At 47.4% G+C, this 27,146-nt stretch overlaps 1 protein-coding gene across 3 annotated transcripts in view; it reads left to right on the top strand.

Annotated features, from left to right (window-relative positions):
• Positions 1–27,146, top strand: part of LDLR (low density lipoprotein receptor) — a 35,870-nt gene that overhangs the window by 1,558 nt on the left and 7,166 nt on the right. For 2 of the 3 annotated variants that reach the window (XM_033854268.2, XM_073801895.1), the window contains exons 2-14: positions 9,460–9,582; positions 10,539–10,661; positions 12,290–12,676; positions 15,071–15,193; positions 17,171–17,293; positions 18,751–18,870; positions 19,347–19,472; positions 21,001–21,172; positions 21,259–21,486; positions 24,681–24,799; positions 25,110–25,249; positions 26,666–26,807; positions 26,918–27,106. In XM_033854268.2, coding sequence (XP_033710159.1) covers positions 9,460–9,582; positions 10,539–10,661; positions 12,290–12,676; positions 15,071–15,193; positions 17,171–17,293; positions 18,751–18,870; positions 19,347–19,472; positions 21,001–21,172; positions 21,259–21,486; positions 24,681–24,799; positions 25,110–25,249; positions 26,666–26,807; positions 26,918–27,106 — 2,115 coding nt within the window. The remainder of the gene's footprint in view (positions 1–9,459; positions 9,583–10,538; positions 10,662–12,289; positions 12,677–15,070; positions 15,194–17,170; positions 17,294–18,750; positions 18,871–19,346; positions 19,473–21,000; positions 21,173–21,258; positions 21,487–24,680; positions 24,800–25,109; positions 25,250–26,665; positions 26,808–26,917; positions 27,107–27,146) is intronic. The other variant, XM_033854269.2, reaches the window with a different exon arrangement.

The raw sequence follows: 27,146 nt of genomic DNA, 5'->3' as shown, positions 1-27,146 counted from the left end.
TGTGAAGCAAAGGGAGCGTGGCTTGGTCAAGAGACGCTTGATTAGCCTGTGTTTCACACGCGATCCACTCCTTTCCTAAGAGGAAACGATGGCAGTGAAGTCTTGAGCAAGCTGTGTTGCGTGCTTCAGTTTCCTCTTTCACTGGGTGGCGAAGGATCTGGTGTATTTTGGGTCTCAAGGAGGCTGATCGTCTGGTGTGTTTCCCAGGCTCCCGAGAGCTGGCAGCTACTAAGTATCTTCTCTGGTGTTAACACAACCATGTACATTTGTAGCAGCCCTGACTACTCCAGTTTGCCCCGAGGGGGAGGGAATTTCTTGTCTGTTTCCTTTGGGAATGGAAGTAATTGGGATCTTAACTGCATGCTTTCCCTTAGCCAGATCAAAATCAGTTAACAGCTGTGTGTGGAGCCTCAAATATGCCAAGGACACATCCGAACTCAGAAAGTAGAGTGGTCCCTCTAAGAGTTGTGTCTGCTTTGGCAGCAGGCTCCAGGGTTGTTCATTGATCATTGCCAAGCATACTTTTCTTCCCGGGCAACACTGGCAAAAGATAGGGAGAGTGTTTTTGAGACTGCAAATCTTTAAGAGAAATATGTGCCTCATTCTGTCTTTCCACAGTATTCCTGCTCTTATCTGTAGGGTTCCTCCCCTGATAAGACCCAATTCTAGATGCCTTTTTTGCTCAGAGCTTGGATGGCCTTTCATGTTCCACTTTAAGTACATTAACAGCATCCATACTCTGCCCCGCTGTCAGGAAAGAGACCATGTGTTGCTAAGACACTGTGGAAGTAGCCAGCTGTGAACAGTGATAGAAACAGGCTACCCCTCCCCAAAGGCAACAAAATCTACCATCGAGATCACCCTTGGGGAAAATACCTTGGCGACACCTGGTGTGGAAAAGAGCACTGGTAAAAGGATGTCTCGTTTGTTTTCCGCGGAGTCTGTTAGGTCCCGCCATTTCTTTCTCAAGAAAATGATTCCATGTATTATTTTCATTTCTCTGCACAACCACTGTCTTCAGTAACAGGAAGGAAAACATCGAAAGCGTTTACCACCTCATTTGTGTGCTGGAGAAAAAGCAGAAATGTGTATTCCCCTTTTGTGTTTCAATTATGTTGTTCCTGACTTGTCATTCGTGACAGGAGAGGTCTAAGGGCTAGAGTTTAGTTTTTTTGTTTTTTGTTTTTTTTCCTAAGGGAGGGTGCAGTGCTTATGTAATTTTAGGCATCTCCAGCATGAGGAGATAAGGGATTGGGAGCTCTGGTTTGCTTTTGCTGAAATTCAAATGAAACTGACGTAGAAAACCCAAATCTTGCTTCTGGAACAGGGAGAAAACAAGAAAGAGGTGTGATTTCTTTGGGCTGTGGCGTTTGAAACAGGCCTAGTTCTGACCCATTGTTCAGGACTGTGTTGCCTGCTGTGGAGACACCCATCTGATGTGCTGTCCCTTGGTGCTCACTGTTCCTCATTCCCATCCCCATGAGCAAGGCTATGGGATTTATTTCCCAGCTGACCGTTCCCTGTAATGGTGAAATCCATTCACTTTTCATTTAAACACTGTCTGGAGCTGTTGGCCAGCTGTTCAGATAGAAATAGGTAGTATTGGGGTCTTCCTGTTGGTGGGGTCTTCAGCCGTCTATGACAAGCAAATATTTGATTAACTGTTGCCAGGGGAAGGCTTGTTATCCAGGGAACGGGGTTATTGTTCTTTAAAGGGCCTTAAGATGTTTTAATAGTTCTAACCTTTCCAGGAGCACATTTTGTGTGTAAGATGATTCCTTGTGCAAAGTGGATTAGTAGTGGCAATCGAAACTGCAATCGCCTGGTTGGGAGAGGGGATGACAGAAGGTCCTCCTCCGGGATCCTCACTGAGAATGCCCCTTGCCTGAACTTCCTTTTTTACTTTTTTCTGAGAGTGTTGGAATTCCGATTGGTTTCTGCTCACCCTGTGTGCCAGGATCTAGAAGTGAGTCATTTCCTTTTTCAGGCATGATCACAGTTCGGTTGTGAGTCAGTGGGGTGTGGGGTGTATTGTAGAGGCAACTCTGAGGGAGATATCCTGTTTGGCTCAGTAGCTGGGCAATGTGTTTATCAGTCTGTTCTGATAGCAGTAGATTCCAAAGCTCAGCTCATTCACTTCTCTTGAATGAATGGGCTCCACTGGGGCCACCTCCAGCCTGGCCTCCTTGTAGTTCAGTTACCAAGTTCTGTTGATGCTTGTCAACACTCTTTGTATTTCTATCTTTATCACCTGTAGCCTCCTTGTGGCCCTCCTAATCTCACCTGACTGGTTTCCTAACCTCTGGCAGGAACCTTGGACATGATCTTTGAAGACTTAGAGTTTCCATTTTGAAATTGAGGTATAATTGACATACTATAAAATGGACAGATAAGTAAAGAGTTCAATGAGTTGTGATAAACATTTACTTCTATGTAACCACCTCTCATTAGGATCTAGAGAATTTCTCACATCCCAGAAAGTTCCCAGAAAGCCATTTACACCCAAGCCTGTCCGTCTGAGCACCTCACTACACTGCCTCTCAGGGAGTCTACACAAAAGTGCTGGGTGAACCAGCAAAGTAGAAATGGATGAAGGGATACATTATTCTCCCTTGGATCCCTTTACCAGAAATGCCAAATCAAGTTTCTCCATCCGTGCATGCATATTTGAGAACTCAAATACATACATATACACACATGTACACATAAATAAATAAGTAAGTAGCTGTTTTTTAAAGAATAACTTTTACAAGGAAAAGCAACCCAAACGTTAGTTTCATTGTGCTCCGTAGACTCCAGGGCAGTGAAAGATGATCTTTTTGCAAGGTTCTCCAAAAGTCCTAAAAATGCAGAACATTCCTTGACAGCTGGAATCAGGCCATGGAAAGTCATCCACCATCATCTTACCTTTTCCTGGCATTCTGTGGCTGCAGTAAAAGGTTTCCTCCCTCTTGTATAAATGTAATACACTCATCTGGGTAGTGGAACTGTTTACCAAAGGAAGCCAGGGGAGAGTGATAAAGTACAGCATATGGTGTCCCATTTCTCCAGGAAGGTGGTTTTCAAACTGGGTCCCAGAGCCCCTGACCCCCATAGCCCTCAACCCAGGCTCAGGATTGGGTTCAAGGCTGAGTGAAATGTTCGAGGGCCTCCAGAGGTCTCTGGCCTTGTCAACCCCCATTGGAATGACCAAAGCCACCAAGAGCCGACAAAAAGGGAGGTTTATTGAATCAGAGGAATTAGGGCTAATGCCAGGGATAGGCACTGACTGCTATCTTAGTTCTTTCACTTAATCATTTTCTTCCTTTGTTTAAAAAAAAAAAAAGAATCTCAAGAGTAAAGCATTCTTAGAAGAAAACCAAACAACCTGAAATGAATTAAAGAAGGCCCCTTGCCACTGTTTCCTCTGCAGAAGCACAGATAAGACTTTGTTTCTTCCAAAAGTAGGATCACACTGAAAACTATTACAAACTCTTCTGCCCCTTGCTTTTTTCCCCATTTAGCAAAATACTGTGGACAGCTTTCCACAGTGTCACAACGTAGGATGATTGACATCACCTTTTTCAGTGCCTCTGAAGGATCTGCATTATAATTAGGTATCGATTTTGCATGTGTGGCTACATAGTTCCATTTGAATATAGGCATACCTTCTTAAGTTAGGTTATGTATTAATTATCTATTGCATATCAAATTACCCCAAAACTTAGTGGCTGAAAACAATACACATTTATTATCTCCAAGTTTCTGTGGGTCAGGAATTTGGAAGCAGCATAGCCAGATGGTTCTGGCTCAGGATCTCACTTGAAGTTGCCATCTAGATACCCCAGGAAAAAATACATTTGCAGGGGCTGCAGTCATCTGAGGGCTCTATGGGGGCTGAAGGTTCCCTTCCAAGATGGTGTCCTCAGTGGCTTTTCCCAGAAGGCTTCAGGCACTCACTGCATGGAGCACCTCAGCGTGTGCAAAGGGCTTCCCCCAGAGTAAGCAATCCAAGAGATTCTGGAGGAGGCTGCGGTGGCTTCATGATGTAGGGTCAGAAAGCACACCTCATCACGTCTGCCTTTTTCTCTATATTAGAAACAAGTCCTGAGTACACGCCAGGTGTGGGGAATTAGGCTCACCTTTTGGAGGGAGTGTCATGGAATTTGTGGTCATATTTTAAAATACCACTGGGCTTCCCTGGTGACGCAGTGGTTAAGAATCCTCCTGCCAATGCAGGGGACACCGGTTCGCGCCCTGGTCAGGGAAGATCCCACATGCCACGGAGCAACTAAGTCTGTGTGCCACAACTAGTGAGCCTGTGCTCTAGAGCCCGCGTGCCACAAGTACTGAAGCCTGCACACCTAGAGCCTGTGCTCCGCAACAAGAGAAGTCACCACAATGAGAAGCCCATGCACTGCAACGAAGAGTAGCCCCCACTCGCAGCAACTAGAGAAAGCACTCAGGCAGCAATGAAGACCCAATGCAGCCAAAAATAAATTAAATACATAAATAAATAATACCACCAATTGTTCCCCCCTTTTCTCTATTATAAGAAAAGTTTTAGGGACTCCCCTGGCGGTCCAGTGGTTAGGACTCTGAGCTTCCACTGCAGGGGGCATGGGTTCGATCCCTGGTGGGGGAAGTAAGATCACGCATGCCGCCAGGCACTGCCAAAATAAACAAACAGAAAAAGCTTTGGACCTCTTTTGAACTTGACATTGTTATACACCTGTGTTAATATTTCTTCTGGGTCCCAGGGACTTTGCACTTTAAATTTTGACAGATTCTGCCCTGTTGCCCTCCTAAGAGGTGGAATGTGGAAGAGTTCCACTTTTCCAAAATCTTTCCCCAGCAAAGGTGATGGACCCGGCCCTGATTTTTGGCATACCTATTGAACAAATCTTACTGTGACTGTGTCAGGCCTTGGGCTCTGATGGTTTCATGCTGAAACGATGAAAAAGACATTCCTTACTCTCAAGGAGTTTAAGTCTAGCCTGGGGGATACACAATAAACAGGTGCTTTCGATACTGTGTTAGGAGTGAGAAATGGGTGTTTTAGGGGCTCACGGGGGTGCCAAACCCAGTTTTGGGGAAGGTCAGCTTCAAAGTTGAACTGTTAGGGACTTCCCTGGTAGTTCAGCGGGTAAGACTCGGCAATCCCAATGAAGGGGGCCCAGGTTCAATCCCTGGTCAGGGAACTACATCCCGCATGCTGCAACTAAGAAGCCCTCATGCTGCAACTGAAAGGTCCTGCATGCCACAACTCAGACCTGGCAAAGCCAAAATACATAAATAAATAAGTATTCAAAGTTGAACTGTTAGCCAAACAAACAGGTGGGAGTTGGGAGGGGGCTTTGCAGCAGAGGGAACTGCAGGGATTTGGGATCTGAGGTTGTGAAATTTTTACCAGATCCAGTATGGAGGCAGAGAATGCCATTTCCATAAGACTGTAATTCACACTGCTTTGGAGTGGGGACAGTTGGTGAAATCTGGTGACCTCAGGGCCTCCCTCTTCCTTGTTTATAGAGGTTTCAGGATGGCATTTTATGGGGAAAACAGATGTCTTGCAGATGGGTGTGTATGAAAGGAAATGGGATGTGTATAGGGAACACCGGCCTACATCCGTGAGCTTGGAAAAGAAGTATCCAGGCATGTTCTTTTGTTCCCTTCCGGCTGTGGGCCACCTTCACCTCTCTGCCAACTTATGTCTTGACTTTAACTTAGATGGAGACCACACTTCCATTTTGGCCAAGAATGGGATGAGTTGGAGACTCAGCTCTTCCTTCATCATCATAAGGTCTGGCTTTCACGTGCCTTCTAGCCCTAAAGACTTTTTTCCCCACTGATGCTCCCCAAGTCTTTATTCACATTCATTGTTCATTTTAAGGAACTGCAGTGGGGACTTCCCTGGTGGCACAGTGGTTAAGAATCAGTGGTTAATATCTTGTAATAACCTATAAGAGAAAAAAAATTGAAAAAGAATCTGAATCACTTTTGCAAAAAAACATTTGCTCTGACTACATCATGATTTCAGATTTTAACTAACTGTAGTAGGAAGCCATCACGAATAACAAGATATTTTTAAATGTTGTGTGTCTGATTTTTAATCTCACCTTTTTAACATTTCTGATTTTCTGTATAGTTATAGTTTGTCATGTACATCATACACTAGTACAGTATATGATAAATAATTATATTAGGGAGGACTTCCTCAAAATTTTTTTAACCAGTGAGGGTATGCGATTAAAAGAGCTGGTAGACCAACTGGTTAAGACTAGGATCAAAGACTTTAGGGCCCAAATGTGATGTGAAATACTGGATTGGATCTTGGAAGAGGAAAGGGCCATTAAAGAAAAAAATGGATGAAATCCAAAGAAAGTCTGGAGTTCATAGTAATATACAAATGTTAATCTCTTAGTTTTGACATCTACTGTAGTATGTAAGATGTTAATATTGGGGGAAAATGTATGAGGGGTATGAGAATTCTCTGTAATATCTTTGCAACTTTTTTTACATTGAATATAATCCCAAAATAAGAAGGTAATTTTTTTCCCAAGTCATTGAGGTGAAAGATGACATACATTAGATGACTGCAGTTCGTTCTTTCTTTCTTCCTTTCTTTCTTTCTTCCTTCCTTCCTACCTTTCTTCATTAAATATTTTTGGCTGTGTTGGGTCTTCATTGCCGTGTGCAGGCTTTCTCTAGTTGCAGCGAGCGGGGGCTGCTCTTCAATGCGGTGCATGGGCTTCTCATTGCGGTGGCTTCTCTTGTTGCGGAGCACAGACTCTAGGCATGCAGGCTCAGTAGTTGTGACCCCCAGGCTTAGTTGCTCCGTGGAATGTGGGATCTTCCCGGACCGGGGCACGAACCAGTGTCCCCTGCATTGGCAGGCGGACTCTCAACCAGTGCGCCACCAGGGAAGCCCCCAAAATTTGTTTTTATCCATGGTGGTATTGCCTAGAAAACGTGAATCATCTACACTTAGTCTAGTAAACGGTTACAGGTAAATTAAAATTTTGTTGCCTGGAAAAGAAAAAAAAAAAAAGAATTTCCATTAATAATTCTTTAGCTCTGAGACTACTGAAGAATGTTTCCAAGTATCTGTTCTCCTCCTCCTTCTCCATATTATTAAGACCTTCAAGTTTTAGCTGGGCACACGACCCAAAAGAGGATCTATAATTTCCCAATTTTCCTTGCAGCTAGGTGTGGCCATGGGACTGAGTTTAAGCTAATGAGCTGTGAGTGGATGTAAATGTGCAAACTTCCCAATCTTAGATGGCAGCATTGACAAGTTTATTCCTATTTTTTTTAAGTCTTTATTGAATTTGTTACAATAATGCTTCTGTTTTATGTTTTGGTCACGAGGCATGTGGGATCCTAGCTCCGCGACCAGGAATTGAACCCACACCCCCTGCACTGGAAGGCAAAGTCTTAACCACTGGACTACCAGGGAAGTCCCAAGTTTATTCCTATTAATGAGCATTTCGCCCCTCCTACCCTCAACATACAAGATAAAAAGAGACCTAATCAGATATGATAGAAGGTCAAGCCAAAAAAAATCAAAATGATCAAGGACACCCTTTGAAATGTGGCCTTCTGTGCCCAATTGCTAATGATTAACCTTGCCCTTAATACTCAGCCATAAAAAAGAATGAAATAATGCCACTTGCAGCAACATGGATGGACCTAGAGGTTATCATACTAAGTGAAGTAAACCAGACAGAGAAAAACAAATATCATACAATATTGCTTATATGTGGAATCTTAAAAAAAACGATAGAAATGAACTTATGTACAAAACAGAAATAGACCCATAGACACAGAGAACAGTCTTATGGTTACCAAAGAGGAAAGGGGTGAGGGACAGATAAATTAGCAAAAAAACCCAAAAAAACAAAAAAAAAAAACAAATTTTGGGTGTTTAAAGAGAATATCAAAGGAAAAAAAAATCTAAATACATAAAAAGCCCCAAAGTGTGTAAGATCTTGAATCTTCCTCACCCATATCCAGAATGAAGGAAGGAGAGACTTCTCCCATGAGAAGAATCATTAAAGGATCTACTGTCTTCTGTTCTTCTTGTCTGGAGTTTTCTCCCAGACAATGCGTTCATTAATTGCCTTTGTGCAAGATGAGCTCATGAATAAGTTTTGCACAAACCATTAAACTCTTTATTTGGTTATGGCTAACATTCAAAGTAAATTAATAAAAGAAAAGACATTCTTAATCTTCTTACAAAGGTAATGAAAAATATAACAAATGTAGCCATCAGTTAAAACTTCTATTTTACATACTATTTGCCTTCAGAACATCTGACTAATCAGGAAAATCTTGCTAGCTTCTTTTTTTTTTTTTTTTTGGTCTTATTTCCTTATCCTGAGATGAACCAGATCATAATTTTTATTGGCCGCATTACTTTAGATTACCAAGGGGATCAAAGTTTATATTTAGAGATTAAAGGATTAGTACCAGGTTTTACCAACCAATAAAAGTTTGCTTTGATCGTAGTTCACACATAACAATGCATTCTAAATCAAAGCATGATATCTAAAACTAAATGCAGTCAATATTATTTTGTTCTCTTTTCCAAAGTGCAAAAATCATATATTTTAGAAAACTTCCCAAACACTTACTTTGTCCTCATTTTTTTTTTTTTTTTTTGCGGTACGCGGGCCTCTCACTGTTGTGGCCTCTCCCGTTGCGGTCCGGACGCACAGGCTCAGCGGCCATGGCTCACGGGCCCAGCCGCTCCGCGGCACGTGGGATCTTCCCGGACCGGGGCACGAACCCGCGTCCCCTGCATCGGCAGGCGGACTCTCAACCACTGCACCACCAGGGAAGCCGCTGTCCTCATTTTTATCTCAAAATCCAAGTCTTCGTTTTCCTAAGGAAAGTTTTCTCTTGATTAGATCTTTTGTTACTGTGTCTGTCCCATTTCTTTTGATCTGACTTTTAGTTATATGATTATCTTTTCTGCTGGATCTCTGCTCACTGACCTCTACATTAATAATTTCTCATAATTTTTATCTCTTTATAGTTCCTTTCTACCTACTGGAGAAAGCTTTTCAACTTTTCCTCCAGCTTAATGCTTTTACAGCCTCAATTTTCCTTGGTACTGTTTCCAATACAGATTTGTAATATGCGAAATAATTTTCTTTTCTTTGTTAATGTACACCCAGTTTCTAATATTTTATTCCCATAGACCAATGGATCCATACTTTGGACTCAACAACCATGATGCCAAAATCTCATACTGGGGACAAATCTCTCTTTTGGATGTGTTCTTTGCATCCTCCACAATACTTACATTTCAGTTCATGAAATTTAATTTGTTGTACGTGTTTCATTTCCTGGGAACTTGACTGTTATAGTAAGGTTGTATTTCTGGTTCGTTCTTCAGTTGGCAGGAAATAGACACAGGGAGCATGGTCGTTTCTAATCCTGACCCTGATCCTTCCTTCTCCTTTCTTTCTCTCTCAGTGGAAGACAAATGTGGGAGAAATGAGTTCCAGTGCCGAGATGGGACATGCATCTCCTACAAGTGGGTTTGCGACGGGAGCGCTGAGTGCCAGGACAGCTCCGATGAGTCCCAGGAGACGTGCAGTGAGTCCCCTTTGGGCGTGACACGCGTCCTAACCTTTTTTTTTCACTCTTTTTTTAAAATTTAAGTATAGTTGATTTACAACGTTGTGTTAATTTCTGCTGTACAGGGATTTCCCTGGCGGCCCAGTGGTTACGACTCCACACTTCCACTACAGGGGGCCGGTGTTGGATCCCTCTTTGGGGATCCCCGCAAGCCATGACACAACAAAAACCACTTTTTTAAAAATAAATAAATAAACATTTCTGCTGTACAGCAAAGTGATTTGATGATACTGGATGACAGACTCGGTGGAAATTGGCCAGTGTATTGATGTATTCAGCTGTGAATTGGGAAATGGAGAGAGAAGGTATTACTGGAACTGAAACTTTCCTTTAAAGCCTCTTTTTTTTTTTTTTTGTAAATCGAGGTGAAATTCACATAACAGAAATTAGCCATTTTCAAGTGATCAGTTTGAGACGGAGGGGGTAGGGATAAATTAGGCGTTTGCGATTAACATATACACACTGCTATATAAAAAATAGATTAACAACAAGGTCCTACTGTATAGCACAGGGAAACTATATTTAATATCCTGTGATAAACCGTAATGGAAAAGAATATATATATCTATATGAATCACTTTGCTGTACACCTGAAACTAACACAACATTGTAAATCAACTATACTTCAATTTTTAAAAAGCCAAAAAAATTTAAAAATTAAAAAAAGTAAAGTTCAGTAGCATGAATACATTCACAGTGCTGTACAACCACCACCTCCATCTCGTTCCAAAACCTTTGCAGCACCTAGCTTCTAATTTTAAACAAGCTCCATTAAATGTCCTTCATTTTGACTCAGAAAAGTGGGCTCGGCACTCCCTGTCAGAAAACTCTGGGTTTTTCCCTTGCAAAGCTCGGACTGGCGAGGCAGGTTGGTCTTCCCTCTGGGTTAAGGCTGAATCCTGTTTCTCCCATAGTGTCTGTCACCTGCAAGACGGGGGACTTCAGCTGTGGGGGCCATGTCAATCGCTGCATTCCTGAGTCCTGGAGATGCGACGGCCAGCTGGACTGCGAGAACGGCTCAGACGAGGAAGGCTGTCGTAAGTGGAGTCACTGGCCTGGTGGCCCGTGGGTCCTGGTTTAGTCCAAGTGACCTGACCGGGTTCCTGGCTAAGGTCAGAGTTTGTTCCCCAAACTGAGGGTTCTGTGAAGAAACAGGCCGAGAGTCTTGGAGGGGAAGGCACTTTGCAGTTGGTTCTGTCTTGTCTCTTTGATTTTATTCATTGTTTATAATTTCATTTTCAATTGCATAGGTTGTTTTTTTTTTAACAAAATAAGGCCCTTTAAAAAACAAAAAACAAAAAATCCTGGGGAAAACTTAAATAACTGAGATCACATCAAATCTTCAAGTTCACAAAATATGAAAACCCTTAAGAGAGTCTTAAAAAAAACTAAAAACGGGGAGTTCCCTGGTGGCCAGGTGGTTAGGATTCTGGGCTTTCACTGCCGTGGCCAGGGTTCAATCCCTAGTTGGGGAACTGAGATCCCACAAGCCATAAGACCCAAAAAGTGAGTGTTTGCTTACATTTACCTTAGAAATGCACGTCTAACCTTGGTTAGTGGTCATCTGATGAAACAGCTCCCTGGGGAACATTTTAATAAATTTATTTTATTTATTTATTTTTGGCTGCGTTGGGTCTTCGTTGCTGGGCGCAGGCTCTCTCTAGTTGTGGCGTGCGGGGGCTACTCTTCATTGCGGAGTGTGGGCTTCTCATTGCAGTGGCTTCTCTTGTTGCAAAGCACAGGCTCTAGGCACGTGGGCTTCCATAGTTGTGGCTTGCAGGCTCTAGAGCGCAGGCTCAGTAGTTGTGCTGCACAGGCTTTGTTGCTCCGCGGCATGTGGGATCTTCCCAGACCAGGGCTCGAACCCATGTCCCCTGCAGTGGCAGGCAGACTCTCAACCACTGCGCCACCAGGGAAGCCCCCATATATTCTTTTTCATATTCTTTTCCATTATAATTTATTATATGATATTGACTGTATTCCCAGTGCACACTATTTTTTTGACTGCATTGGGTCTTAGTTGAGGCATGCAGGATCTTTGTTGAAGCATGTGGGATCTTTCATTTCCTCGCTGGGGCTTCTTCCTCTGTAGTTGTAGGGCACAGGCTTCTCTCTAGTTGTGGCGTGTGGGTTTTCTCTCTCTACTTGTGGCACGCGGACTCTAGAGTGCATGGGCTCCGTAGTTTGCAGCACGCAGGCTCTCTAGTTGAGGCTCATGAACTCAGTAGTTGTGGTGCAGGGGTTTAGTTGCCCCTGCCCCGGCATGCGGGATCTCAGTTCCCCAACCAGTGATTGAACCCGCATCTCCTGCATTGGACGGTGGATTCTTTACCACTGGACCACCAGGGAAGTCCCCTGTGCAGACTCATACTGCTTCCCATGTACCCAGCCCAACGTGAGAGCTTTATACCCCAAGTCCTCAGCAATGCCTTAAGACACGAACAGATGAGGGAACTGAAGCACAGAGGGGGCCCAGGAGCTGGGCAGTCTTCCGGCCAGGGCAGCGGTTCCGTGTTCAGGGTTCCTGACCACTGCCTTGAGCTCCTGACCACTGGGCTCTGGCCTCTCCTTGGCTCAGTGTCTGCATCTGTGCAATGGGCTTGTGTCAGAATGTGGTGGGAGGCTCCCTGCTGACCGGGCTGTCGTCTCCCGTCTGTCCCCGCAGCCCCCAAGACGTGCTCCCAGGACGAGTTCCGCTGCAATGACGGCAAGTGCATCGCCCCGAAGTTCGTCTGCGACTCGGACCTGGACTGCTTAGATGGCTCAGACGAGGTGTCCTGCCCCGTGCCCACCTGCAGCCCTGCCAGCTTCCAGTGCAACAGTTCCACCTGCATCCCCGAGCTCTGGGCCTGCGACGGCGACCCCGACTGCGAAGACGGCTCTGACGAGTGGCCGCAGCACTGCGGGAGCCCTCAGCCGTCGGACCCCACACAGGGCAACAACCCCTGCTCGGCCCTCGAGTTCCATTGTCGCAGCGGCGAATGCATCCACTCCAGCTGGCACTGCGACCACGACCCCGACTGCAAGGACAAGTCTGACGAGGAGAACTGTGGTAGGGGCGCCGCACGGGTCCCCTCATCTGTCCCCAGGCTCCCCCAAGTCGGGGCAGGGGCAGTGCCTTTAGGTGGTTGAATGGTTTCACATCTCATAGCAAGAAAATCGGTCCCATTTCATGTTCGAGTCTTTCCAGTCACATGCAGGACAAGCTATCCTCCAAAGAGTGCTCAGTCTGGAACACCTATTTAATTAATCTCTTTTGCCCAGGGGAGCAAACTGCAACCTGCAGTATAATTTGGGTCCAGAAAGGATCCTGGGCTCCGGGCCTGGCTGGTGTCATCTGTGCTGTGTGACCTTTGGCCAGGGACCACTGTGCTGTGGTCTCCTCCCCTGCAGATGGGGCAATAGCATCGGCCTTTGCGGGCCTCGGTTAGAATCCAGTGCCATCCAATCGAACTTGCTGTGATGCTGCCCAGTGCACGAGCGCTGGCCAGTGTAGCTGGTGCCACTGAAAGATGGAATTCTTAGGTTGCTTTCATTTTAACTCATTGAAACTTAAATAGCCACAGTTAGTTAGTGGCGACTGTGATGAAGACGTGGCCCTGAGTCAGTGCACCCTGAATCAGGGCCGTTCTTGCACGGCTAGTGATGTAGGTCGTTTTCGTCTTTCTGTTTCTTTGGCATCTTTGCCCACGTGCACAGTGTTCAGAGTTGCAATCGCTGTATAGGTGTAATTAGACATTTTATTTTTTAATTATTATTTTTTTCCTTTTTGGCCGCCCCACATGGCATGCGGGATCTTAGTCCCCAACCAGGGATCGAACCTGTGCCCCCTGCATTTGAAGCGTGGAGTCTCAACCACTGGACTGCCAGGGAAGTCCCGTAATTAGACTTTTTAAAAACTTCTTACACCTTTTAAAAACGATTGAAGGGACTTCCAGCCTGCGGAGTCCAGTGCACCCGGCCGGGTTCAGTCCCTGGACAGGGAACTAGATCCCGCATGCCGCAACTAAAGACCCCACATGTCGCAATGAAGATCCCGCATGATCCCACCTGCGGCAGTGAAGATCCCACATGCCACAACTAAGACCTGGCGCAGCCAAAAAATAAATAAGGCAAAACAAAACAGTTGAAGACTTTGTATGTGATCGATCGGTTCTAAAACTGAACACCCTGGCAGTCCAGTGGTTAGGACTCCGCTCTTTCACTGCCAAGGGCCGGGGTTCAGTCCCTGGTTGGGGAACTAAGATCCCACAAGCCCCACGGCGAGGCCAAAAATAAAAAATAAATAAGTAAATAAACAAATAAAACTGAACACAAACTCATTTAATCCCCATGACTTGTGAGAGCACGCTTCCCTCATTCTTTACAGATGAGGAGACTGAGGCACAGAAAGGCAGAGTAACCCTCTGAGGACACACACCTGTGAACCCGAACCCATCCCTGATCACCCCACCATGTGAACTCTCATCGGAGAGCATGTTTTGCGAGAGTTATGTTCAGTTGTATTTTTTTTTCCTTAATGCAAAGATAGACACAGGGGTTAAAAATAGGATCATTCTAAATACACAAAGCAAAACAAAAAGTAGGATCATTCTCCTCTTTTACCTAGGTCACAGCAGAGCAAGTACACTTGAAAATAACAAGCTCCAGACATTTGCATATTTTTATTTTATTTTATATATATTTTTTTGCGGTACATGGGCCACTCACTGTTGTGGCCTCTCCCGTTGTGGAGCACAGGCTCCGGACGCGCAGGCGCAGTGGCCATGGCTCATGGGCCCAGCCGCTCCGCGGCATGTGGGATCTTCCCGGACCGGGGCACGAACCTGTGTCCCCTGCATTGGCAGGCGGACTCTCAACCACTGCGCCACCAGGGAAGCCCGTTTGCATACTTTTAAAAAGGTGGGTGGGGAGGATCATTCTGCCCATAGATTTATCATCTTTTTTCACTGACCTCCTGAAATCGAATTTTCAAATTGTAAACATTTTGATAGTGAAATGTAACCCATGGGAAAGTGCAGAAAACTTAAGCTTAGAGCTTAATGAATTAGGGTAAAGCAAAAACCTGTTGGAGGTCAAGGTCTGGACCGTGGTTAGAATGACCCTATTCTAGTCATCACGTGTGTCCGCCAAGATTTCATTGTAATGGCCTTTTTAGGTAGTGTCAACTGAAACATGTTTTACGTTTGCAGTGTGAGTCATTTGAGGGGCTGTATGATACTCAGTGGTATTGATATGATTTATCATAGCTTACCTGGCCGTGCCTCTGTCTGGGTTGGGACCACATCACTGCTTTTCTGCAGAGAATGGCCTGTTGGCTCTGCCAGCTTTTTAATGAATTTCCTGCATACGAGGACAGACTGGAGAAAAGTCTAAGAAAACGGTTGTGTTAGGGTGCTTTCCTGCCCACTTTCTTATTTTCCACACCTGGCTCTGTCTTTCCCAGCTGTGGCCACCTGCCGGCCTGACGAGTTCCAGTGCTCAGATGGGACCTGCATCCACGGCAGCCGGCAGTGCGACAGGGAGTATGACTGTAAGGACCTGAGCGACGAGCTGGGCTGCATCAATGGTGAGCTCTGTCCCGCCAGGGTCCAGGGCCATGGGGAGATGTAGGGGGATGAGCATGGTGCATCCCAGACAAGGGAGAAGCCTCCTGTGTGTCCTTGGGCAAGTTACTTGACCTCTCTGAGCCTCACGTCCACTTATCTGCCAAATGGGCAAAATGTAAGCACCTACTTCAGGACTGTGAGATTTAATGCGGTCGGAGTGTACAGAGCTCATGTCCCTGAGCTCAGTTACATGCACAGTACGATTCCATGTAAAGCACTTTGCTGAATTTACAACATAGCAGTTCCGCTCCTGGGAAACTTGCACTGGGAGAAAAGCTCTAGAACAGGCAGAGCAGCACTGTCCTAACAGCAAAACACTGGAAGCAACCCAAATGTTCATCAGCAGTAGAATTAATTAAAAAAAAATACGTATTTATTTATCTATCTATTTATTTATTTGTTTATTTATTTACTTATGGCTGTGTTGGATCTTCGTTGCTGTGCGTGGGCTTTCTCTAGTTGCAGCCAGTGGGGGCTACTCTTTGTTGTGGTGCGCAGGCTTCTCATTACGGAGGCCTCTCTTGTTGCGGAGCACGGGCTCTAGGTGCACTGGCTTCTGTAGTTATGGCACAGGGGCTCAGTAGTTGCGGCTCGCGGACTCTAGACACAGGCTCAGTAGCTGTGGCTCGCAGGCTTAGTGCTCCGCAGCATGTGGGATCTTCCCAGACCAGGGATTGAACCCGTGTTCCCTGCATTGGCAGGTGGATTCTTAACCACTGTGCCACCAGGGAAGTCCCAAAGTATTTTTTTAATTGTGGTAAAATACCTATAACATAAAATTTACCGTCTTAACCTTTTTTTTTTATCTTAGCCATTTTTAAGGGTCAATTCAGTAGTGCTAAGTAACCGTCACCACCATCCATTGCCAGAACTCTTTTCATCTTCCCAAATTGAAACTCTGTACTCGTGAAACACTCACTCCCCCTCCCCCTCCCCCAGCCTCTGGCACCCACCATTCTACTTTCTGTCTCTATGAATTTGACTCCTCTAGGGGCCTCATGTAAGTGGAATCACACAGTATTTGTCTTTGTGTGACTGGCTTATTTCACTGAGCATGATGTCTTCAACGTACATCCATGTGGTAGCAGGTGTTAGAATTTCCTCCCTTTTTAAGGCTGAATAACATTCTATTGTATGGATGGACCACATTTTGTTTATCCAGTCATCTGTGGATGGATACTTGGGTTGCTTCCACCCCTTGGCTGTTGTGAATAGTGCTGCTGTGAACAGGGGTATATGGAAATAATTTTAAACGGCACATAGTGGAATACCATACAGCTGAGGAAATGAGGCTACAGCCCTTGTCTGCAGCCCAGGCAAACCTCATAACCTTGGGGTTGGGAGCAAGAAGGAAGTTGTAGGAATTTACTGGGTACAGTTATTATATCATACTCAAAAACAAGCAGAGTTCAACAATATATTGTTCATTCATACATGTTTGATAGAATGATTAATGAAAAAATAAGGAAATGGTAAACCCATAATTCAAGACTATCATTACCTCTGGGGGTAGCAGAGAGTAGGGGGATGGGATGGCAAAGACCACTATAATAGTCTCTGTCAGGGCCCAATGGTACAGGCCAGATAGTAAGTATTTTCAGCTTTGTGGGCCATAGTCTCAATTACAACTACTGGACTCTGCTATTATAGCGTGAAATCCACCGCTGATGATATGTAAATGAATGGGCAGGGCTGTGTGCCAATAAAACTTTATTTAAACCAACAGGCAGTGGGCCAGAGTTTCCCAGCCCCTGCTCTTGGTGACATTCTAATTCTTAAGCTGAGTGGAGGCTTCACAGACGTTCAATAATTATTCTGTTTTATTACCAAATACGTTTGCATCTATTCTTGCATGAATAAGCTATCATATTAATAAAAAGCACTAAGTGGGCTCCTGCTGCTCAGAAGCACCTGATCCTCCTCTGTGGCTCTCATAGTGACTCTGTGTGAGGGACCCAACAAGTTCAAGTGCCAAAGCGGCGAGTGCATCTCCCTGGACAAAGTGTGCAACTCAGTCAGGGACTGCCGAGACTGGTCGGACGAACCCCTCAAGGAGTGCGGTGAGCCCCAGGGTGCGGGCAGCTGGCAGAGCAGGGGTGGGACCCAGACGTGGGTGCTGCGGTGCTGCGAGGGGCTGGCCCACCCAGGCCCACAAGTGCTGTGGGGTGAGACAGATGGTGAGGGGGGGGGGTGCTGGGGATAAGTGGATTGGCTTTCTAAGCCGTAGTTTTCCCAGCTGTAAAATGGGACAGTAACTGCTCCCACATCCTAGGGCTGCTGGGGATCAAATGATGCAATGCGTGTAGTTTTAGCAGTGCTATGACCCATATTTTGGACTTTACAGGCCATAAGGTCTGTGTCACAGCTCTTCAACTTGGCCATTGTAGCAGAAGAGCAGCCATACAGATGCATACACGTGCATATGAATGCCTGGGGCCGTGCTCCAAGGAATCTTTTATTATGGATACAGAAACTTGAATTTCATAGAACTTTTTCATGAAATACCATTTTGCTTTCGATTCTTATTTTTCAACTATTTTTAAATGTAAAAACCCTTCTTAGCTGTGTAAGAGCAGGTGGAGGGCTGGCTTTGGCCCATGCCTGGTACAGAGGGTAAGAGCATAGATTCTGGAGCCGAGTGCCCTGGGTTCGAGTCCAGTGCTGTGATCTTGGGCAGGTCATTTAATCTGGCCATGCCTCAGTTTCCCCAGCTGTAGTTCCCTTGCCTTTAGGGTTGTAGGGAGGATTAAATGGGTTAATATATGTAACTGTAGGAAGTTGTATGTGGCTTTTATTTTTTATTTTTTTTGCGATACACGGGCTTCTCACTGCTGTGGCCTCTCCTGTTGCGGAGCACAGGCTCCGGACGCGCATGCTCAGTGGCCATGGCTCACGGGCCTAGCCGCCCCATGGCATGTGGGATCCTCTCAGACCGGGGCATGAACCTGGGTCCCCTGCATCGGCAGGCGGACTTTCAACCACTGCGCCACCAGGGAAGCCCCGACTTTTATTTTTTATAATTAAAAAAATTGTAATTACGGTTAAAAAAACATAAAAATTTACCATCGTAACCATTTTTAGTGAAGTTCAGTAGTGTTTTAAGTACATTCACGTTGTCGTGCAACCATCACCACCATCCATCTCCAGAACTGTTTCATCTTGCAGAACTGAGACTCTGTCCCCGTTAAACACTAAGTCCCCCTCCCCCTCCCCCAGCCTCTGCACCCACCATCCTCCCTTCTGTCCCTATGAATTTTACTCCAATAGGGGCCTCAAGGTGGAATAGTGCAGTATTTGTCCTTCTATACCTGGCTTATTTCACTCAGTATAACATCCTCGTGGTTCATCCATGGCGTCCCATGTGACAGTGGCTGAGTCGTCTTAGGAGTCATGGTACTTCTGCAGCTGCACAGTCATTGTGGTGATTATAATGATGACGGCGAAATAGCACAGGGTGGCGGGAGAGTGGTGGCTGGAGGCAAGAGTGTGACCGGTCCCCATCCCCCACCTGGCACAGGGACCAACGAGTGTCTGGACAACAAGGGCGGCTGCTCCCACATCTGCAACGACCTCAAGATCGGCTACGAGTGCCTGTGTCCTGAGGGCTTCCAGCTGGTGGACAAGCACAGATGTGAAGGTGATTCCCGAGCCCCGGCCCTTTCCCTGGACATGGGGAAGGTCAAGCCCTCAGCCTCCGTTTTCCCATCCATTAAGTGGGCGTGGGCACCGTCCCCTCTGTACAGGGCTGGTAGGAGGCCAGGTGCACAGGCCAACTGTCGCCGGCTTGGCTCTCAGGGAGGACTTGCTTCTGGCCTTTGGGGATTAATAATTAAGAAAGAAATCTCAGCTGACTCAGCTTGGCCCTGCTGGCTGTGCCCTGAGGTGAATGGTGAGGTCGGGGTCACTGTTAGAGGTGACACTTGGCTGTTTCCAAGATTTTGTTGGTCAGAGTCCCCGGCTCTGGAGGTCTTCCCCAGAGGGGATGAGCTATCCCCCATTTGATGAGCTGTTCCCCATTTGCCACTGGGATGCACGGCCTTTGGTCAGAGCCCATGGCTCCATCTGCACCCCGTGAGGAAGATGCCCCAAATCTCTCTGTGTCCCATCCCGCAGACATCGACGAGTGTCAGGACCCAGACGCCTGCAGCCAGCTCTGCGTGAACCTCGAGGGCAGCTACAAGTGCCAGTGTGAGGAGGGCTTCCAGCTGGAGCCCCTCACCAAGGCCTGCAAGGCCGTGGGTGAGTGCAGGGAGGCGGCGGGACAGGGAACGAACGTGGTGGGGAATTTTATCATCTGAACTTTGCACCGACTGCAGTGACCCGGGGGTAGACCATCTGCTCCGGAGGCCTCTGGTAGGTGAACACCACAGCCTAGTTAGGAATCGGGCTAGGGAGCTGCCCACACCTGTCCAGCTTCTCTGAAGATGCAGATCAATCCCGTGGGGGATGGTTTGTAGCCCCCAGTCCCATGAGGGGCTTCAGGGCACAAGAAGTGGAAAGCCATGGCCTGAACAGCCTGCACCCCCTCCAGCTAAAGGAACTTATATCAAAAACAGTAAATCCATTGAAAAGAGACCAAAATATAATTGTTCATAATGAAACAAAATAGTACAAATCACTGAGTTTCTTCTACCTGACGTTTAGGTTAGAACTGCAACCATGCACTAATTCTTAGAATCACCTAGATCAAGGGATCCCATGGTTTTGGAGGCATAGCTGTCCTGGTGAAGTTGACAGGTCACCCAAACATCCTTTGTCTTCTGTCATGTTCTGCTCTTGCAGTGTGATTCCAAATGAGGGCCAGTTTTGCAGAAATATTTTAGAGCTGTTTCCCCTAGGACCTCTCAGTCATCATCCCTTTGACAGCTCCCTGGCTTCCCTCTGTTACATCCCCATGTGTGAAGCCCTCCAGGATTTGAGATTTCATTTTCATCCCATTCTGTAGGGTCAGGTCCCTACAGATGCCATCCCAGCTGGAATGGTGTCGTGGGAAGGGATATTCTGACAGGGGTCAGTTGTAGAAGGCTCGGTGTGTTGGTGGATATTGATGTCATGGTTATAGCACAGCCCCCAGAGTCAAAGTGACCCAGGTTCGAATCCCAGCTCTACCACCCACTAGCTGTGTGACCTTGGGCAAGTCACTTCTCTCTGAGCCTTAATTCCCTTATCTGTACAGGGAGCTGACAACAGCCGCTGCCTGTTAGGAGGGTGAGGGTCAATGAGAGAAAAACGTAGGAAAAGCACTAAGCAGAATTCCCTGACATTAGGAATCACTTTGTTTACATTTGCCGTTATCATTTCTTCATCTTTACGTTCTTCAATGTAAAATGCTGGGGCCCAGATGTCTTCAAATGTAGGTTTTACTATTATTCAGCTATGGTGAGGCCAACAGACCAAACCGGGGTTGTGGGAGAGCCTTTATTGTGGTTTCTGTGGGAAGGAACAGGCGAGTTTGAATAATTTCCGTGGTCTCTGGGGAATAGACGCTGGCCCTTGTTGTCTGGCACCTGTCCCTGGGGTGACTAGGGAAGGTGGATAGTGGGCAAGAGTGTGAGACCCCAGTAAAGGATGTGGCGGGGTGTGGGCTGGTTAGTTTGCATTTGAAGTGAGTCATTTACCATGTCCTCCCCGATCCACATCAGAACCACTTTGTTAATACCCCAGGCAGGCATCCTGGTGTCTCCCCTGATTCAGTCAGACCCTGCAGGGTGACAGTGGAGGCCAGGGTCCCTTTCACTCTCCTGAACTCCCCTTCCTGGCTCCCCAGGCACCATCGCCTACCTCTTCTTCACCAACCGCCACGAAGTGAGGAAGATGACTCTGGACCGCAGCGAGTACGCCAGCGTCATTCCCAACCTGAAGAATGTGGTCGCCCTGGACACGGAGGTGGCCAGCAACAGAATCTACTGGTCCGACCTGTCCCAGAGGAAGATCTACAGGTGAGCCTGGGCCCCGCCCCGTGCAGCCCCAGTCCCTGAGTGGACTGAGGGCCCCTGGAGCTGACACTCTCCTCCTCTCCCCTCAGCGCCCAGATCAACAGAGCCTCCAGCTTCTCTTCCTACGACACTGTCATCAGCGAGGATCTCCAGGCCCCCGATGGGCTGGCAGTGGATTGGATCCACAGCAACATATACTGGACTGACTCCATCCTGGGCACCGTCTCAGTGGCTGACACCAAGGGTGTGAAGAGGAAGACGCTCTTCCAAGAGAAAGGCTCCAAGCCACGGGCCATTGTGGTGGATCCCATCCACGGGTGGGTATTCCCAGGGCTGGGGGCACAAAGAACACGGGTGGGGTTCATGAACCGATTAGGGCTCCAGGTGGGGGGAGGTTTGTGCTGAGGTAGACCAGACTGAGTTGGATGCGGGCTGTCCCGAACCCCGGGATGCTCTCGATGTCAGAAAAGAACAAGGCCCAGGGCTTCCCCGGTGGCGCAGTGGTTGGGAGTCCGCCTGCCGATGCAGGGGACACAGGTTCGTGCCCCGGTCCGGGAGGATCCCACATGCCGCGGAGCGGCTGGGCCCGTGAGCCATGGCCGCTGAGCCTGCGCGTCCAGAGCCTGTGCTCTGCAACGGTAGAGGCCACAACAGTGAGAGGCCCGCGTACCGCAAAAAAAAAAAAAAAAAAAAAGAACAAGGCCCAGAATGTGGGCCTCCCCACCCATCCTATGGGGGCCCTGGGGGTTGATGCCCCACCATGTCTTCTGTGTCACCTGAGGTGGAATCAGACCCTGAAAAGCCCTGCCCTATGGAATAGAATCCAAAATCAGAGATAAAATACTGATTTAAATTGATATTAGAGGGACTTCCAGGCGGTCCAGTGGTTGGGATTCCATGCTTCCACTGCAGGGGCCGTGGGTTCAATCCCTGGTAGGGGAACTAAGATCCCAGTGCCAGGAGGTGCGGCAAAAAAAAAAAATTTATATTAGAAATGAACACTTGTTAGAAGTTAGAAATTTAAATTCCAGTGTATTATACGGCAGAGTATCCTACACTGAGACGGGATTGCAGAGATGTTTAAAAACGCTCTGGGACAATGTTAGCCGACTGACAGATCACCGCCCGTGGATCACCCTCCTCGGGGTCCGCAGGCCCCGTGGCTGACTCAGCAGCTCCAGTGTCCCCAGGGACCCGTGTCCCCCGGCGGAAAGCCTCTGTCCTCTGTCACACGTACCCTGCACCTGCAGCACACACCAGCTGCCCCGGTACATCATGTGTGGCATTTCACAACCCCAGGATGGGCAGGATGTTCTGGCTGCAATAACTGGAGAAAAGGGAGCATTGGGCCTCAGGGAGAAAATGTTGGCAAAGGCGCACTTGGCTGTCCTTGCATGGTGTCCGTGGCTCAGAACGCACAGACCCCCCTTGGGGTGAAGGTGGGCATGTCAGGTCCTCATCAATCAAGACTAATGCTCTCATTTGGTGGAGGGTCACCCGGTCCACCCTACTGCCAGCAGAGAGAGACACCCTCCCCGACACACTCCACTTATAATTATTTATTTTAAAATATTTATTTATTTGGCTGCGCCAGGTCTTAGTTGCAGCACGCGGACTTCTTAGTTGCAGCATGCATGTGGGATCTAAGTTCCCCGACCAGGGACTGAACCCGGGTCCCCTGCATTGGGAGTGGGGAGTTTTACCCATCGGACCACCAGGGAAGTCCCACACGCTCCACTTAGATGCGTGTTGTGTGCTCTGCTATTGATTGATTGATTGCCTCGCTGCATGGCTTGTAGGATCGTAGTTCCCTCAACCAGGGGTCAAACCCGTGCCTGGAAGCTCAGAGTCTTAACCACTGGACCGCCAGGGAGTCCCCAAGTGCTCTGCTTTTGTGTTTCTTCTCCCCACCCCCAATAGCATGGAATTCTTTGCCCGACCTGGCTCTTTCATTTGGCCTATGGGTTTCCTTCCCTGCCAACCCGATGGGCCATGATTTATTTAAACTGCTCTCCAGCCCCTGGAAATTTAGGTTTTTACCCCCTGCCTCATACAAAGTAGCCATGAATACCTTTGAATGCCTTTGAAGGTGAGTCGCTGCAGTTTATCTGCAGGATAACATTCTAGAATTTGGATTACAAATAGGTCTGAGGGTACTTACATGGACATAGCCTCAAATTGTCCTTCCAAGCAAACATTGTGATACTGACCCTCCCGCCAGAGGCGCACCCTAGGACCCGTTTCCCCACACTCTCACCAAAGGGTTTTCCATCTTTGTAATCATGATGGGGAGGGTGTATTCCAGGGTAGTTTTAATTTGTATTAGGTCACTTGTGAGTTAGCCTGAGCATCTCTTCAGATGTTTAAAAGCCTTTGGAGCGACTTCCCTGGAGGTCCAGTGGTTAAGACTCCGAGCTGCCACTGCAGGGGGCACAGGTTCAATCCCTGGTCGGGGATCCTGCATGCTGCAGGATATGGCAAAAATAAATAAAATAAGATAAATTAAGATTTAAAAAAGAAAGAAAGAAAGAAAATAAAAGCCCTTGGAGATCCACTTGTAAGTATGGATCCAAAAGAATTGAAAGTAGGGACAGAAACAGATGTTTGTACACCCGTGTTCTTAGCAGCATGATTCACAGTAGCCAAGTGTCCATCTGCAGAGGATTTAGATAAACAAAGTGTGGCATACGCATACAGCGAAACTTCATTCGGCCTTAAAAAGGAAATCTGACACCTGCTACAACATGGATGAACCTTAAGGACATTATGCTTAGTGAAATAAGCCAGTCACAATAGGATAAATACTGTATGATTCCAGTTATGCGAAGTCCCTAGAGGAGTCAGATCCATAGAGACGGAAAGTAGGAGAGTGGGTGTCAGGGGCTGGGGGAGGGGGATGGGGAGTCAGTGTTTAATGGGGACAGTTTCAGTTTGGGGAGAAAAGAAAGTTCTAGAGATGGATGGTGGTGATGGCTGCACAGCAGTGTGAATGTACTTAATGCCATTGAATTGTATACTTAAAAATGGTTAAATGCTAAATTTTATGTTATGTGTGTTTTACCACAATTTAAAAAAATCTCTCTTTGTGTGTGTGTGTGTATATACATGTATGTATATGTAGGGGTGTGTGTGTGTGTGTGTGTGTGTGTGTGTATATATATATATATATATATATATATATGTATTTAAAAAGCCAAAAAATTACCCCCCCCCCAAATTTATAAAAAACCCTTAGAAAGCAGTGTTCAGGGTGCAGATTCCAGGGCCTCAGTCCCAACATTGGAATGAAAACCTCCCTTTGTTCTCAAACGTCCTCCAAATCCTGCCAGGTCTCACCAGGTGTGGGTCTTGAGGGCAGCAAGGTCAGGGAAGCAGAAAGAACCCATCCAGGGTCTCCCCAGAACCAACTGGGAGTCCTGGCCTGGCTGCTTCAGGGGCAAGCAGCTCTTCTGGGTAGGCAGAGCCTCCCTCCCTGATGTCCTCCTGTCTGTCCTTCCCGCTGTCCCACCAGCTTCATGTATTGGACAGACTGGGGAACCCCCGCTAAGATCAAGAAGGGGGGCCTGAATGGCGTGGACGTTTACTCGCTGGTGACGGAGGACATCCAGTGGCCCAATGGCATCACCCTGGGTATGTTGGGAGCACAGTGGTCCTGTGGGGTCAGGCACAGTCTGGAAGAGAGGAAATGGCCACGGGCCTCCCTGAGATTTTATAACCTGAAACTCAGCTCCCATTCCCCCACATACCTGCATGCGGTTCAGGCTCACACATGGGGGGGGGGGGATGGGGGCAGGGTCTGAACTGCTTTCCTGGGCGCATCTCTGCTGGGTCCTTGGGGGTCTCCCTCCTGTGGGGAGCAGCGTGCCCAAGCCCCAAGCACCGCCCCCCGCATCACGTGTGACCACTCCTTGTCCCCCCCCACCCCCATCTTGGATTCTAGATCTTTCCAGCGGCCGCCTGTACTGGGTCGACTCCAAGCTGCACTCCATCTCCAGCATTGATGTCACCGGGGGCAACCGGAAGACCATCCTGGAGGACAAGAAGAAGCTGGCGCACCCCTTCTCCTTGGCCATCTTTGAGGTGGGTGCTGGGGGCAAGCGGTCGCTGCTTCCGTGCTTGCGGGAATTCACGGTCAAGTGCTGCTGACTGAGCATCACTTACGTACAAGGCGCGAGCGCTCCTGCTAACAGGTCCACACACATCGTGTAGTCATTCAAGCCCAGACTAGGTCAGAAAACTGCTGGTGACCATGAAGAGGTCTTAGACCAGGAATTAGGGATTTCCCTGGCAGTCCAGTGGTTAGGAATTAGCACTTCCACTGCAGGGGACCCGGCTTCCATCCCTTGACGGGGAACTAAGATCCCTGCAAGCCGTGAGTCAAGGCCAAAACAAAAGGATGCTGCTCAACACCCTGCAAGAGAATGGGGGTGCCCATCAGGAAGGCTTATGTGGCCCTAAATAGCATCCCAGTGGGGAAACTCTGCTCTAAAGAATGTTGCTGTACAGTTGACCCTTGAACAACGTGGGGTTTGGGGCACTGACCCTTCACACAGTCGAAAATCTGAGTATAGTTTAGAGTCGGTCCTCCGTATCCAGGGTTTGTTGGTATCTGTAGTTCCACATCCGTGGATTCAACCAGCTGGGAATCGTGTATTTACTACTGAAAAACATCCACGCAGTTCAAATGCATGTTGTTCAAGGGTCCACTGTATTCGTAAACCCACGTTCAAGCAGCACGATCCACAAAAGCCAAGAGTTGGAAGCAACCCAAGTGTCCATCAGTGGATGACTGGATAAACACAATGCGGTCCATCCATCCAATGACATATTATTCAGCCTTAAGAAGGAAGGAGATTTTGACACCTGCTATAACATGGATGAACCTTGGGGACATTATGCTCAGTAAAATAAGCCAGGCACAAAAAGACAAATACTGTGTGATTCCACTCATTTGAGTCCCTAGAGGAGTCAGATTCATAGAGACAGAAAGTAGAATGGTGGGCGCCAGGGGCTGGGGGAGGGGTATGGGGAGTGAGTGTTTCATGGGGACAGAGTTTTAATTTGGGAAGATGAAAAAGTTTTAGAGATGGATGGTGGACACAACAATGTGAATATACTTAATGCCAAAGAACTGGACACTTAAAAATGGTTAAGATGGTAAATTTTACATAATGTGTATTTTACACAATTATTATTATTTTTTATTTTTATTTTTATTTTTTTGCCACGCTGCTTGGCATGTGAGATCTTAGTTCCCTGATCAGGGATCGAACCCACGTCCCCTGCACTGGAAGCGTGCAGTCTTAACGACTGGACTGCCAGGGAAGTCCCCACAATTAAAAATTTTTTTAAGAAAAAGAAAAAAGAAATGATGCTACCACCCAGCACTGCTTGTTCCCCAGAGAACCCCAGTAACTTCAAGGGGTGTGGAGACAGTGGTCTGTGTCCCAGCCCCATGGTTGATGGGATCTGTCATCTTCCTTAACTCCCATGTAGGATAAAGTATTTTGGACGGATATTGTCAATGAAGCCATTTTCAGTGCCAACCGCCTCACGGGCTCGGACATTAATTTGATGGCAGAAAACCTGCTTTCTCCAGAGGACATCGTCCTTTTCCACAACCTCACGCAGCCGAGAGGTAAAGATGGGATGGCCACCCCCACCTCCACGTCCCTGCCGGCGCTCTGGAATTTTCTAGAAATTTTCTGACCTCGTTCTCACCCTGCCTCCCTGCCTTTTCCGCCACAGGGGTGAACTGGTGTGAGAGGACTGCCCTCCGCAACGGTGGCTGCCAGTACCTGTGTCTGCCAGCCCCGCAGATCAACCCCCGCTCGCCCAGGTTCACCTGTGCCTGCCCCGATGGCACGCGGCTGGCCGAGGACATGAGAAGCTGCCTTGCAGGTGGGGGCACCAGTCTGCCTCCTGCCACCCTTGCAGGTCAGCCCAGCAGCCGGACCTTCCTGACCCTCACTTTACT

This window comes from Tursiops truncatus, chromosome 3, assembly GCF_011762595.2.
Source record: "Tursiops truncatus isolate mTurTru1 chromosome 3, mTurTru1.mat.Y, whole genome shotgun sequence".
In the NCBI taxonomy this organism is placed as follows: Eukaryota; Metazoa; Chordata; class Mammalia; order Artiodactyla; family Delphinidae; genus Tursiops; species Tursiops truncatus.
The sequence above is the reverse complement of the archived record's forward strand: the minus strand, read 5'-3'. Positions and strand labels throughout refer to the sequence as shown.